Source organism: Lutra lutra, chromosome 3 (genome assembly GCF_902655055.1).
Source record: "Lutra lutra chromosome 3, mLutLut1.2, whole genome shotgun sequence".
Taxonomy (NCBI): Eukaryota; Metazoa; Chordata; class Mammalia; order Carnivora; family Mustelidae; genus Lutra; species Lutra lutra.
In genome coordinates this window covers 93,041,656-93,054,882 of record NC_062280.1, presented here as the reverse complement: position 1 = coordinate 93,054,882, position 13,227 = coordinate 93,041,656, and the positions used below count along the sequence as shown (strand labels likewise).

Genomic DNA, 13,227 nt, shown 5'->3' with positions numbered 1-13,227 from the left:
ATTAATGTCTTCATAGTCAAGGTGCTTTGTTTAATATACACATAAGGAAAATCATAATGCTCACTTGGGAATATGTGCGCACACGTGCGCGCGCACACACACACACACACACACACACACACACAAAACCCTTGTGAGAACAAAACCAAGAAGAGTCTTAAAAAAACAAGAACCCTGAAGTCATGTGACAGATTTAGCAAATTCTTTTTATTTACATAGAAATGTGTACACATACTTTCTCTGTACACAGAAAATTCTAAGTATATATACATATATGGTTCCCACATATTTTACAATAAATAGTATTTTAATCCTGTCTATAGATGAAAATAAAAGGATGCCTCAAAATATTTCACACCAACCACAAAATTACAAAAGCACCTGATGAACTCAGAGCAAAAATTTCAAGCCTGTACTACCACACACTAAGCCTAGTACATTTTTTTTTTACAAAAGACAAAATCAAACACTGTACAGAGATCACCAGTAAACAGAAAGGAATGGAGATGCAAAATAGAGAACAGAGCTGTTGGCTCTTCAAACAATGTAGAAAGAGCATTTTTGTTGGTTAGACTTGTCTTCTTTAAGTTTAATGTTTTACTTCAACTGGTATTTTACAGATAAGGGGGCAAAAGTGAACACCTACTGTAAAAAGAGTAACCTTTCCATGAGTCTTACGAGTTCTAGAAACCTTATTGCTGGCCAGCCAGACCCTCTTTCTGTGTTGATGCAAAGATCATTCACATTGGGACGCCTGGGTGGCTCAGTGGGTTAAGCCGCTGCCTTCGGCTCAGGTCATGATCCCAGGTCCTGGGTTCAAGCCCCACATCGGGCTTTCTGCTCAGCAGGGAGCCTGCTTCCTCCTCTCTCTCTGCCTGCCTCTCTGCCTACTTGTGATTTCTCTCTGTCAAATAAATAAATAAAATCTTTAAAAAAAAAAATCATTCACATCTATGTTGCAGGATACCTGTCCACACTCCCCGCCCGCCCCCCCGAAAAGATGGCAATGACTCCAACTGTGAAGCCGCTTTCATTTGGAAGTGACTTCAAAAGCCTGGTAAGTCAGGTTGTTGACACTTAATAATAATCAGTCATGTTTAAATATACTCTTTATCTCCAGGTAGTATTTGATCCCCCACTCAAATAATTAACTAAACGCAAAGAGGACTTAATCTGGGAGGCTAGAAATAATGAATCCATAATCCTGGAATTTTGTCAATCCACTTCCAATTATTTTCTCTGCTCTTGCCTAGGGAACAAAATCACTTTCTCTCAATTTCAGAGTTGTTTTATGTGTGTATATAAACTCACACTATCAAAAGAATAGCATGAAGTTATAGGTTATAGGGTAGAATGCAGATTTTATGGTATTTTTGGCAATTTCATGGCATTGAATTTGGCAAAAGAATCTAAAAACATCATGATCTTCATGATTGTGGGACTGACTTAAAATATATTCGGGTTCGCTTTCCCAATGCCCCAATATTACTACTCAGATGAGAATCCTAAAGATGGTGGCCAACCCAGGACTAAGTATTTAAGTCTCATCCCAGCCTAGCTCAGATAATAATGTGTTTAGTTCCACTGTGGCACTGTAACCTCACACATGAGTTTTGAAACAAATTTTACCCCTTCATCTCTCATATCAAAAACAGCACAGATGTGGGGGAAAGGACGGAGATAAAAAAAGAATTCAATGTCAGAAATGTGATTCATCTATCAAATGCAATCTTTTCAGTTACTTTACTGAATCTGCTATTTTTAAGGTAACCTTGCAAAACAAATTTCAAAGGCAGGCTCATTTTAAGAGCAATGTTTATCACATGCATAATTCGGTTCTTTTTCATTACATGTTTCTACCATTGATGTTGATTTTAGAGAAACAACAATATTTCTAGGACTTAGCCATCCTACATGAAAGCCATGGCTTCATACACAGTTTGACTTTTCAGATTAAGGTATGAGCGAAACAAACACATTTCACATTTAAAGATGTTTCTTTTTCTTTTTTTTAATTTGAAAACCTAATAGGGAACTAAAGTTCACTGCCAGAAACAAAAGGGATCCTTTACCACGAAGAGTTGGCCTTGGTTCTTGGTCATTCTAATGAAATATGTATTCACCCCTCATTTATGTTACTGTTGGAAAGATTCAGCCAGAAGATAAATATGGGGTCTCACTATGGTAATTGTAGTCAGGACAGACTTTTTGCACAAGTTTATAATCAACACTGTAAAAGGCAATGTAAATGCAAATGACCTTGAAGGGTTTGGAACACAACCAAGACACATGGCTCTGAGTCTGCTCCTGGTAGCAGATCTTCGATGGGTCAAAGTTGCACAAGGCAGTCTTCTTCGCGCGGTCTGTTTTTTCATATTCAATGCGACAATTGAAAGATTTGGATTCCTTGGTCTCCAAGGTAGACTGAGGGGAAACTTCAAATTCCACCACTTTGGAGGGGGGTACCAAACTCACTGAAACATTGCCTAGGCCTGTGGAATTATGTCGGAAATAAACACTGAAGGTTCCATTTCCATGGTCAACAATTTTTCCTGTGATGAGGAGATTGAGTTTAACAGTTTTAATGTTGGAATGGAAGTCGCCCCACCCAAACATCTTCTTAAATTTTCCCGTCTTTACTATTGGCCTCCGTTTAGTTCTTGCCAGTGGCTCCTGAACCTCCGTGACATTGGCCAGCCAATCCCAAAAGTTTTCCATGCTGTCCGCATACGCCAAGTGTCCAGGCTTTGGGACAGGAGACTGTTTAACAAACAGGCGCAGAGGATTGATGATCCTTGAGTGCACCACGTTTCCAACCAAGGTCCCGGGAGCATCTTTGTCTTCCCAGTCCAGCCCCTCTGTGGCATGCACCGCCTTCTTACTGTCACAGAATAGCTGTTTGAAAAGAAGGAAGAGAGTTAAACTTGAGGTTAGGCTTTGAGCACACACACTAAAGCCAAAGCAAAGGGGAAGTGCTTGCAGTATTATTTCAATTCTTGACAAATAGCATTTCACTCACACAGCTGGGCTTAGCATAACAAGATGAGCCTCTATTCAAGCAATGTAAAATCGTGAGCACAAAATTCAAATTAGGAAGAAAGTATTTCATTTTAATGGGTTAATGTGGTTTTCGTCCCTGCTTCCTCATATTTATAATACTATCTTTCCAGATTGGAGGAAGTAATATATTTTGGTATCTCATTTGATAAAAACATTCCATTTGTGAGGTCTTCTCTTTCAGGTAGAAGATGACTCCCCAATGCTGAAGGTTTCTACCAAGAAGCTAGAAGCCATCTGAATGCAAAATATTGATATGTCTTTTAAGTATACTTGGAAATATTAAGGGTATTATTATATGCAAAGGCTTATGTCAAATAATTTCATAGCTTTTGATATAATTCCTTCTCAACCTCTGTAATAAAAAAAAAAGGAGTATGAATACTAAGAGAAAGTTCTACGAAAGTTTTAGTTGAAAAAAAATTTCAAATTCTGTGGTCCTTACAGAAACAGAAACAAATTGGAAATGTCTATTTCGAATTAATAACAGACCATAGATTATCCAATAAATTTTATTATAACTGAATTCTATACCCTGAAAGGATTGCTAAGAAAGAATGCAAATTAGTTTTATGGATTCCACAGAATGTGGTTCAGCTCACACCCACTGAAACATGGTACTTTATCTGGATCTGATGTTTCTCTTTATTCTTTTTGTAGTGCAAGTGTCCCCATAATTTCTAAAAATCAATTAGTTAAGCCAATATTGATTTTGAGGGACGGAATCATAATATATGAAACTGTTGCCTGGAGTGAATATTTATGGATGAGTTATAAAGTCCGGAAAATAGAGGTTTCTAGTGGAAACACAGATAGCCTCTTATCTCTAATGGCACAAACCACACTGGTAATGATTCTCCAGAAAACTGTCAGCGTGATGATAAGGATGAGAGAGAAATGAAGCTGTATTTATGAACTGTTTCCCCAAACTTGGCAAAGTACCTGGTAAAAGTAAGTAGTCTCAGATTATTACAAAAATTATTGCTTTCAATCCAATTTTTGAGAAAAAAAAAAAAAAAGAAGACACAGCTTGGATTATAAATATTGTACCTCACCATATGGTAGAGCTTAATAATAACATGAGGTTATCTTCTATAGATTCATGAGAGTTTAGAAATTTAAGTTCTAGTAGAGCTTTGTGAAAAGTGTTTTCACCTATACCCCAATCCCCTAAGATCACGTTAGAGTCAGAAAGCAAGGACTTCAATGCATGGGTTTTTTTCTTTTTGTGTACTTTGGTTGAGGGGTGGGGTAGGGTAGGGTGCATAATATATTTCCCTCTGATTAATTTCCTGATGGCTTTTCTTCTTCATGTCTAGTATTTTTTAAAATTCTTTCCCCTTAAATTACTGAGGTTTGGCAGGAGGGCAAACTGAAACAATGCACAGTCTTACTATTTTGAGAACTTAAATCTGTGCTACCTTCTTAGGGGTTTATGTATCCTAAGTTGATACTTCTTTCCTCTGCTGATGTTGAAAGGTGAGTATATTCACCAGGAAAAGAAGAATCCTTACTCTGGATTTCTGGCTCAAAATATTCTGGGTATCTCTGACAGTGTACAAAAGAAACAGATGCATCAGAGAATGATAAAAAACAGGAAGACAAATCAGCAATCAGAAAAGAACCAATTGAAACACTGAGAATAAAGCATTGGAATAGAAGTAATTGGTTTAAAGAAGGAGGAAAATCATTTAGGCATGATAATAAAGAGTTATGAGCTGGTTTCCTAGGGCTGTGGAGAGCTTTACAAAGTCTTTTTAGTTTATATGATAGACTGAGGAATTTATTAAAAAATAATACTAAATCATTTCAAGTTTCTAGACCAGTTTTGGCCAATGAAAATATGTGAGCCATAGATGTTACTTAGAATTTTCTAGTAGCACATTTTAGAAAAAAGTAAAAATGCACAGGTGAAATTAATCTTAATATTTCATCCAGTAAGTATGCTAAAATAGCTCAGTTAACATCAAAATGATAATATTTTACATTCTTTTTTTCCTGATTTTGAATATCCTTTTTTTTTTTTTTACGTTTTCATTTTTTATTTTTTTTAAGATTTTATTTATTTTGACACAGAGAGATACAGTGAGAGAAGGAACACAAGCAGGGGGAGTGGGAGAGGGAGAAGCAGGCCTCCCACAGAGCAGGGAGCCTGATGAGGGGCTCGATCCCTCACCTTGGAATCATGACCTGAGCTCAAGGAAGATGCTTACAACTGAGCCACCCACGACCCTTATTTATTTATTTGAGAGAGAGAGAGAGAGAGCAGGAGTAGAGGAGGGGTTGGATAGAGGGAGAAGGAGAAGCAGACTCCCTGAAGAGCAGGGAACCTGAGGTGGGGCTCAATCCCAGGACGCTGGGATTATGACCCAAGCCAAAGACAGAGGCTTAACCAACTGAGCCAACCAGGTACCCCCTATTTTGAATACTCTTAATTATGATGTGTAAATCTCATTCAAATCTTTTGGTACTTGCCCATGGGGTTCAGTGGTGGCTTCTGTTATGACTTAAGTTCCCTGAAAGCTGACTGAAGAAGCCTGGTCCAACTGACATGCCACCCTCTCCCCAGCAAGACGTCCAAGGACACACGGGCAGGTAAGAAACCCCTTCCTGATCAAGGTCCAATTTCTCTTTTCTGTGGTTGTGATTCTTGTTGCCCAGAGTCTACTATCTGTTTTTCATCCATTTCCAGTATTTCATGAGATGTGCTTTGCTTGGTCTATGCTGACAGACCAAGACACACATTTCACTTACTGAGAAGCTTGTCCGTAAGAACTTTACTTCCTGATCTCTACTCCCAGACTTGGTACAACTTACAAACTTCTTTTCTCACTCCTGCCTTCCTTCCTCTCTTTGATAGAGTAAATCCTTTCCAACATTTTCCCCTTCTAAATTGTCTTTTTAAAAAAATCCCAGATCTTACCTTTATATACCATGCTGTCAATCAATGTTTTATTAGCAGGACTAAGACTGATTTTCCATTCAAAAATATTTTTTCTGCTCAGAAGTATGAGAACATTCTTTGCTCCCAGGGGCAACATGATCTTTTTTAGCTCCCTTAAAATGTTTGTTTTACAAATAGCATGGAGGACAAGGGGAGATGGAGAGGAGAAGGGAGTTGAGGGAAATTGGAAGGGGAGGTGAACCATGAGAGACTATGGACTCTGAAAAACGATCTGAGAATTTTGAAGGGGTGGGGGGTGGGAGGTTGGGGGCACCAGGTGGTGGGTATTGTAGAGGGCACGGATTGCATGGAGCACTGGGTGTGGTACAAAAATAATGAATACTGTTATGCTGAAAAAATAAAAAATAATAAAAAATAAAAAAAAAAGAAAAAAAATGTTTGTTTTACATTATACATTTTCTTGAATTTTTTCTACCTGGATCATTTTTTTTCTCATTTACTGCTTGGCCTGATTTTCTCCTTACTTTTCCATTATTGAAAACTTATAAACAGTGAATCCATCATTCAATGACAAGTGAGTTTGCAAGTTAACTGGTATTGGTCTTTTACTCATCATAGATGCCATTATGAGACAGATGTTAAGAAATCCTCTTACCTCTAGGACTTCTGCTATGCTGGTTCTGAGATTATTCAATGGTAATAAGAAAAACAAGAATAATAATACTAAAAAATCATTTACTGAGTGTCAAAAAAATATGAAAACTTTCTTTGTAGTAATTTATGTTATAGCAAATTGACCCAAACGTATTGACTAACCCTAAGAAGTTAAAGTGTAAAAACAAGAACAAAAACAAAGTTTATCAAACAGATAACTTATATGCAATTATTTGGTTTTAGAAAGGCTCTTCAACCCTTCAGAAAAGATTTTTCATATGAGAATTTAAAATGTAATTTGACTTTTAAAAAATATATTCTAACACAATACTCTACAGATTCAAACCCATTCAAGGAGCTCATGATTTTAAGGTAGGCTTATATAAAAACATAATAAAATTTAACTAATAACACAGGCCTGTAATTGGTCCCTGCTCTTGGGAAAATACTAACAGCATTTTAGATAAAAAGACATTTTTAGATAAAAAGTAGATATACATATATTTTAAATTTTTGCTTTGCCCTAGACCATCACGTTACTTTGAAAACAATATTAAACAAGTTGAGAAAAGCTGTGTATAACTTCATCTGTTTATTACTTTATATTTTTTTAAGACTTCATTTATTTATTTAAGAGAGAGAGACAAAGAGTATGAGCAGGGGAGGAGGCAGAGGAACAAGCAGGCTCCCCATTGAGCAAGAAGCTCGATGCTGGGCTCTATCGCAGGACCCTGAGATTATGACCTGAGCCAGAGTCAGACACTTAACCAAGTGAGCCACCCAGGCAGCTGTTTCTTACTTCAAAATACATGACAGTTATCACAAATGCTGATTTCCAAAACTAAATCCAAATCTCAAAAAGTTATCAAATAATGAGAAAAGTGTAATTAAATGGGTAAATATATTGCTAATTGTCCTACAAAGCTGACAATTGTACCTCTTCTCCCAACTCACTGTCCCTTTGGTATAACATATTCAGCATTTCCCCTGGAATATGTTGTTAAGATGAACGCATCACTGCTGAGAGGGTACCCCCTCCTAGACCAGGTCTGCAAAGATGGTTGTATGATCTAAGTCTCCAAGGTTCATGCTTAACCTCAAAGATCTAAAGAAGGATGACTAGGGGTTGAATGAACTATAACCCTGCCCCACACTCATCCATACACTCCCAGTATGGAAGCAGAACGGTGGAAAAGGCACAGGCATTCGGTGCCTGATGACCTCGCACCCCTTACTTGAGTGTTTGATGTGAGCCCATTTTCTCACCTATATCTTCCTTGCTGATTGATTGTAAGGACCAAATTTAAAAATTGGATGGAAATTACAGAGCCCAATTTCTGGCAAAAGGCATTCAATGACTGATGGCTCTTGCATGGTCCAATGGATAGTACCATGTTTCCTATTCAAAAACTGTCTTCAAAGGGTTGTATGAACTCTTGGGCCTTCAGGAAGCTGATTAATGGTTAATCAAGCAACTTGTTCAGTGCCATATAATAAATTAGTGACTGAGTAGAAAACACCTTTCTCAACCCTAGAACATCAATCAATCATTTCCTTCTGTTTCCACTCTCACTGGCATCTGAGTCACAGCCAGATCATAGGCACAGGTGAGCTCCCTTTGCCAAGAGAACGTGTTTGTGGATCTTTGATTCCAACCTACCGAATGAGTCAGCTAAAGGACATGCTGGGAGAGTCTGGAGGTGGTTCTGAATCTGAATCTGTTGGCAAACACTCTGTCCAAGGCAATGTTGTTAGATGTTATCTGCAAAACACATGCCTGTATCCCTTTGCTTACTTTTCTATTTGCTGTGGCTTTCCATGGCTATCACTGCTTCCTTTGGTCCCATCGTATTACAATAATAAGGAAAAAACATTTAAGCGCAAGCAAGCCCAAAATGGAGTTTCAAAAAAGGGAGAAAAAAAGAGGAATTGCTGTGCTTTATCTGTTTGAACATTCCCTGATTTCCACACATTTATCAAAGTTTAAGTAATTTATGTCTTGGCAGGGTGTATCAATTTCACAAAGCACACACATTAGCAAGATACAATGATATCATATTAGCTTTTTCTGCATCTTACAGAGGAGCTCAAAAAGATTAATAAAAGCTCAAACCTTCATCAATTAAATGAAGCAGGTGGAAGGAAGGGAGTAGAGAAAAAAGACTGTATTTCATTTCAGTTCTTTGTTTTTTGGGGGGGGGAAGCTGACAGGTTCAAATCATTCATCATAACAAGCAGGAGTTGAATTTCACTGATAATTAAATGCATTTTTTCCCAAGAGACAAAGAAGCTGCAATGAATTTTATAGTAGCAGATGTGAGAACTGTCACAAATTATGGAAATAATTTATAAACTAAAAAGCATTTTCCTCTGCAAATACTATATCAGAAGATCCTTTTAAAAACTATATCTGTCATATACTTTTCAATAAATGGTTTATTTTAGAGTAATTTTAGCTTTATAGAAAAATTTTGTCATACAGCGAGTTATCAGATACCTAGCATCCCATTTCCTGTACTGCTAACATCTTACGTTATAGTGTCTAGAACCCTGCATTATGGTCATCATGAATCCTTAGGTTTGTCTTGGCTGTGACAGCTTCTTAGTCTTTCCTTTTTTAAAAAAGATTTATTTATTTTTTTATTTGAGAGATAGCAGGGGGAAGGGAGGGACAAAGAACCTCAAGCAGACTCCAGACCAAGCATGTAGCCTGACACAAGGCCACATTCCCATGACCCTGAGATCAGGACCTGAGCTGAAACCAAGAGTCTTCTTACACAACTGACTGAACCACCCAGGCGCCCCAGTCTTTTCTTGTTTTTGATGAAATGGTATGTTTTGAAGAGTACTGGTTAGACATTTTGTAGAATGTTCTTCAATTTGAGTTTGTCTGATTTTTGTTCCATGATTACACTGGGGTTATAGGTCGGGGAGGAAGTGCCATTTTCATCACTTTATCTCAAGGGCACATGTTAGCAACATACTTCACTACTGTTGATGTTATTCTTTGTATTCTGGGAGAAAAGTTCCTTTTTTCAAAGTTTTCCTTTCAGAATTTTCATAAGACTTGTTCATTTTTGTTATCATAAGCTTAGTTTAATTCACATCTAATTCAGTGGCACTTGGCTTAGGATTATTATTATTTTTTAAATCAGGTATTCTCAAGCCTTTCAATTTATAACTATTGAATCACTGAATTATCTAAAATAACCTCAGAGTTGTTTAGGAAGTCATATGCTCCTTATAAAGTATTTCAGCAATACTGCATGCTATACATTTGTCCTCGTTATTAGTTATTTTGTTTTTATTTAATATTAATTTTTTAAAAACTTGGGTCCATTTCAGTAACTGAGAGCTCAGTCAGAAGAGCTTATTCTATCAATATCTTACATAGAATTAGATGCTGACTGTATCAAGGTCAACTGTCCCTTTCCTCAAGTTTGGAGCCGGCCCACTATACTTGACTCTAGACACCCCCAGTGAGTCTTATCAACTCTGAGATGAGGCTCTCTTGGTGCCTGTTTATCAAGGGGGCATGGAGCTAATGAAAGAAAGCCTCACAAAGGAGCATTCTATATTCATAGTACTCTGGGTGCTAAAGGATCATGAATGCTATGTGCTCTCACTTGGGATCTGGGGACAGTGAGACCTTTGGCATAATTATGAGATAACCCTTTTCTCTATGTCTATCATTGTGACAGCTTTGCTTTTTCTCTGTAGCTGCAAGCTATAGGGCTGAGGATGGGAGATTTCTTTACACACAGTGTATAACAGAAAGGAAGTGAAGGGCATTTAAAGCTTTGAGCTTCTGGGGTTCAAATTCCATTCAATCTATACCATGCCACTATCTGTCCAGGTAGTTCTATCTTACAGCACTTTGAACAGATGGTGTTTTCATTTGAAGAAATGCCAGCAGAAGAGATCTCTCCACCAGCCCTGCTGTCCCGGTCCAGTGTTTAACAGTTACAACTGACACATTTATTTTGTTCCCACTAACTCTTCACTGACATGACACCAAGGGAGCAGGAAAGGCTTGAATTTCTTAAGTAATTGAAGCTTAGCACTTGAAGCTCGCTGCTTCTATATATAGTTCTCCTGACTTAGCAAGGCCAGACTGGATGACATTAACATACCTTGCTTAAGAAAGTAGGAAGCCTGAAACAGCTTGGAAATGTTTCCACAAAAATTATTTTACTTTTGGAGGAGTAAATTAATTGCCTCACTGACTTTTGCCTATACCTGCAGCCAGATGAATGCGACTGGACTCCTTCCCACATTGCATTTGCAAATGACTAGACTGGGAGACAAAATGGGGAGTCCCAAACAAGTCCGTCGATTGTAGAAAAGAACCTGTCGGCACATCCTCCAGCAGCTGAATTTGCCCAAACAGAAAAACTGTTCCAAGAGTGATGGAATGAATGAAAGAAGCAGACACAAGGAATTCAATCAGAATATGTTAAACACTACAGCAGGAAAGGATGAGGCATGGAAATAGCAGTGCTTTGATTTGCTGGAAGGAGTTGGGGTCAGAGCACTGGGATGGTAATCTGGCACCATCACTTATGGTCCCATCATCCTGGGCCAGTCATGACTGTTTTTTCAATGGTAAAACAGTAGAGGCAGGGAGGGTTGGAGTTGAACTTGGGAGAGAAGGAGGTCCTGAGGTAGCAAGTGAATCAGAGTGAGGCTGCTCTGTGGGCAGGACACTTATAATGACGTGAGTTCTATAGTCCAGAGGATTGAGAAGACACAGAACCGTGGCCAGAGATGCAAGCTTTCATCTTTAATCACTGACTGAACACCTATTTGTGGGATGCCTTCCAGATGTAGCATTTATGCTCTAGGTATTGGGAGAATGTTGCTCAAGGGGCAGATAAAGTTTCTGCCTTCATGGGATTTGTAGAAGAGCAGGAAAAAGAAGAATAAATCATACATAAATCTCTCATTTATTTATGCTTGTCATAAGGGCCAGGAAATTTATCTGTATATCTATATCTATATCTATACCTGTATCTTTTTTTTTTATAAAGATTTTTTTTTTTATTTATTTATTTGACAGAGAGAGATCACAAGTAGATGGAGAGGCAGGCAGAGAGAGAGAGAGAGAGAGAGAGGGAAGCAGGATCTCTGCTGAGCAGAGAACCCGATGTGGGACTCGATCCCAGGACCCTGAGATCATGACCTGAGCCGAAGGCAGCGGCTTAACCCACTGAGCCACCCAGGCGCCCTCTATACCTGTATCTATATCTACATATATCAGCAGAGCAGGAAGTCAAAAGCCCTAGTCCTCAACAGGGAGAGCAACAGCACAGGGAGTAAATAGAACCATGTAATTAATACCTTTATTCTGATGAGAGAAATGAAATCCAAGATTTACCAGTTGATGATTGATAATGAATGAATCAGTGACAAGAAAACATATTGATCTTGGTATTTATACTCCTTTTTTCCTACTCTAAATTATGTATTGATTTGTTTATAATTACTAATGAGAGTATGATAACATTGTAAGACAATAGTTATATTTCTTCTAGTGAAAGGTTAATTTTTTTTCTTTTTCTTTTTCTTCTGCCCCCCCCCAACTTTATTGAAGTATAATTGACAAACAAAATTGTAATGCATTTAAAGCGTTCCACGTAAGGATTTGCTACATGTTGACAGTGTGAAAGGATTCCCAGCACCCAGTTAATTAACACATCCCTCACCCCAGAGTTACATTTTTGCAGGGGGAGGCGAGTGAGAACCCTTAAGAAAGAGTTCTTGGCAAATTTCAATTGTACAACACAGTACTATCTATTACAATGACCAAGCCGTCATTAGATCTAAAGAACTTACCTGTCTTATAACTCCAAGTACATGACCACCTCTCTTAACCATAAGTGGACTCCAACGTTCTCAGCGCTGAATTCCTGATTAGGAAGTCTAGTGCTCTTAGGTAACAACCCTAGCCAGCCTGGGCTTTCACCCTTAAACCTCCTAGGAGATGCTGAAGGTTTATAATACCATTGACCCTGGAACAACATGGGTTTGAACTCTGCAGGTCCATTTATATGCAGATATTTTTCAATAAATACCATAGGGTACTGTAAATTAACTTTCTCCTCCTTATGATTTTCTTAATAACATTTTATTTCCTCTAGCTTCCTTATTTTAAGAATGTAGTATACAAGAATATATAACAGTATATAACACATATAACATACAAAATATGTGTTAATCAATTGTTTAGGTTATGGGTGGTAAGTCTTCCAGTCAATAGGTTACTTACTAGTAGTTCATTTTTAGGGGAGTTAAATGTTGTATGTGGATTTTTGATTGCGTGGAGGTCAGCGCCCCTAACTTACTGTGTTGTTCAAGGGTATACATACTGTATACATTCTTAGGTTCTGGGAGAGTCAGGCCTTTGCCATGATTATGTTATAGCTCTTTCCTATAATACTATATAATTAATACAATATATATTAATGCTGATTGATAATGAACTAAGTATGTTCTGGATAAGTATTCTGAAATAAGGTAGATTTGTCTTTATGTGTCTAGGTGTGTGAAAATATGCTAGTAGACAATAAATTTGGATGATATCTATGATTTTCACAAGAAATACTGATTGT

At 37.7% G+C, this 13,227-nt stretch overlaps 1 protein-coding gene across 1 annotated transcript in view; it reads right to left on the bottom strand.

Annotated features, from left to right (window-relative positions):
- Positions 1-952: 952 nt before the first annotated feature.
- The window catches only part of NXPH2 (neurexophilin 2), a 114,970-nt gene continuing 102,695 nt past the window's right edge, over positions 953-13,227 (bottom strand). The window contains exon 2 of the mRNA XM_047723144.1: positions 953-2,895. Within this exon, the coding sequence (XP_047579100.1) occupies positions 2,152-2,895 (744 nt within the window). The 3' untranslated portion in view covers positions 953-2,151. The remainder of the gene's footprint in view (positions 2,896-13,227) is intronic.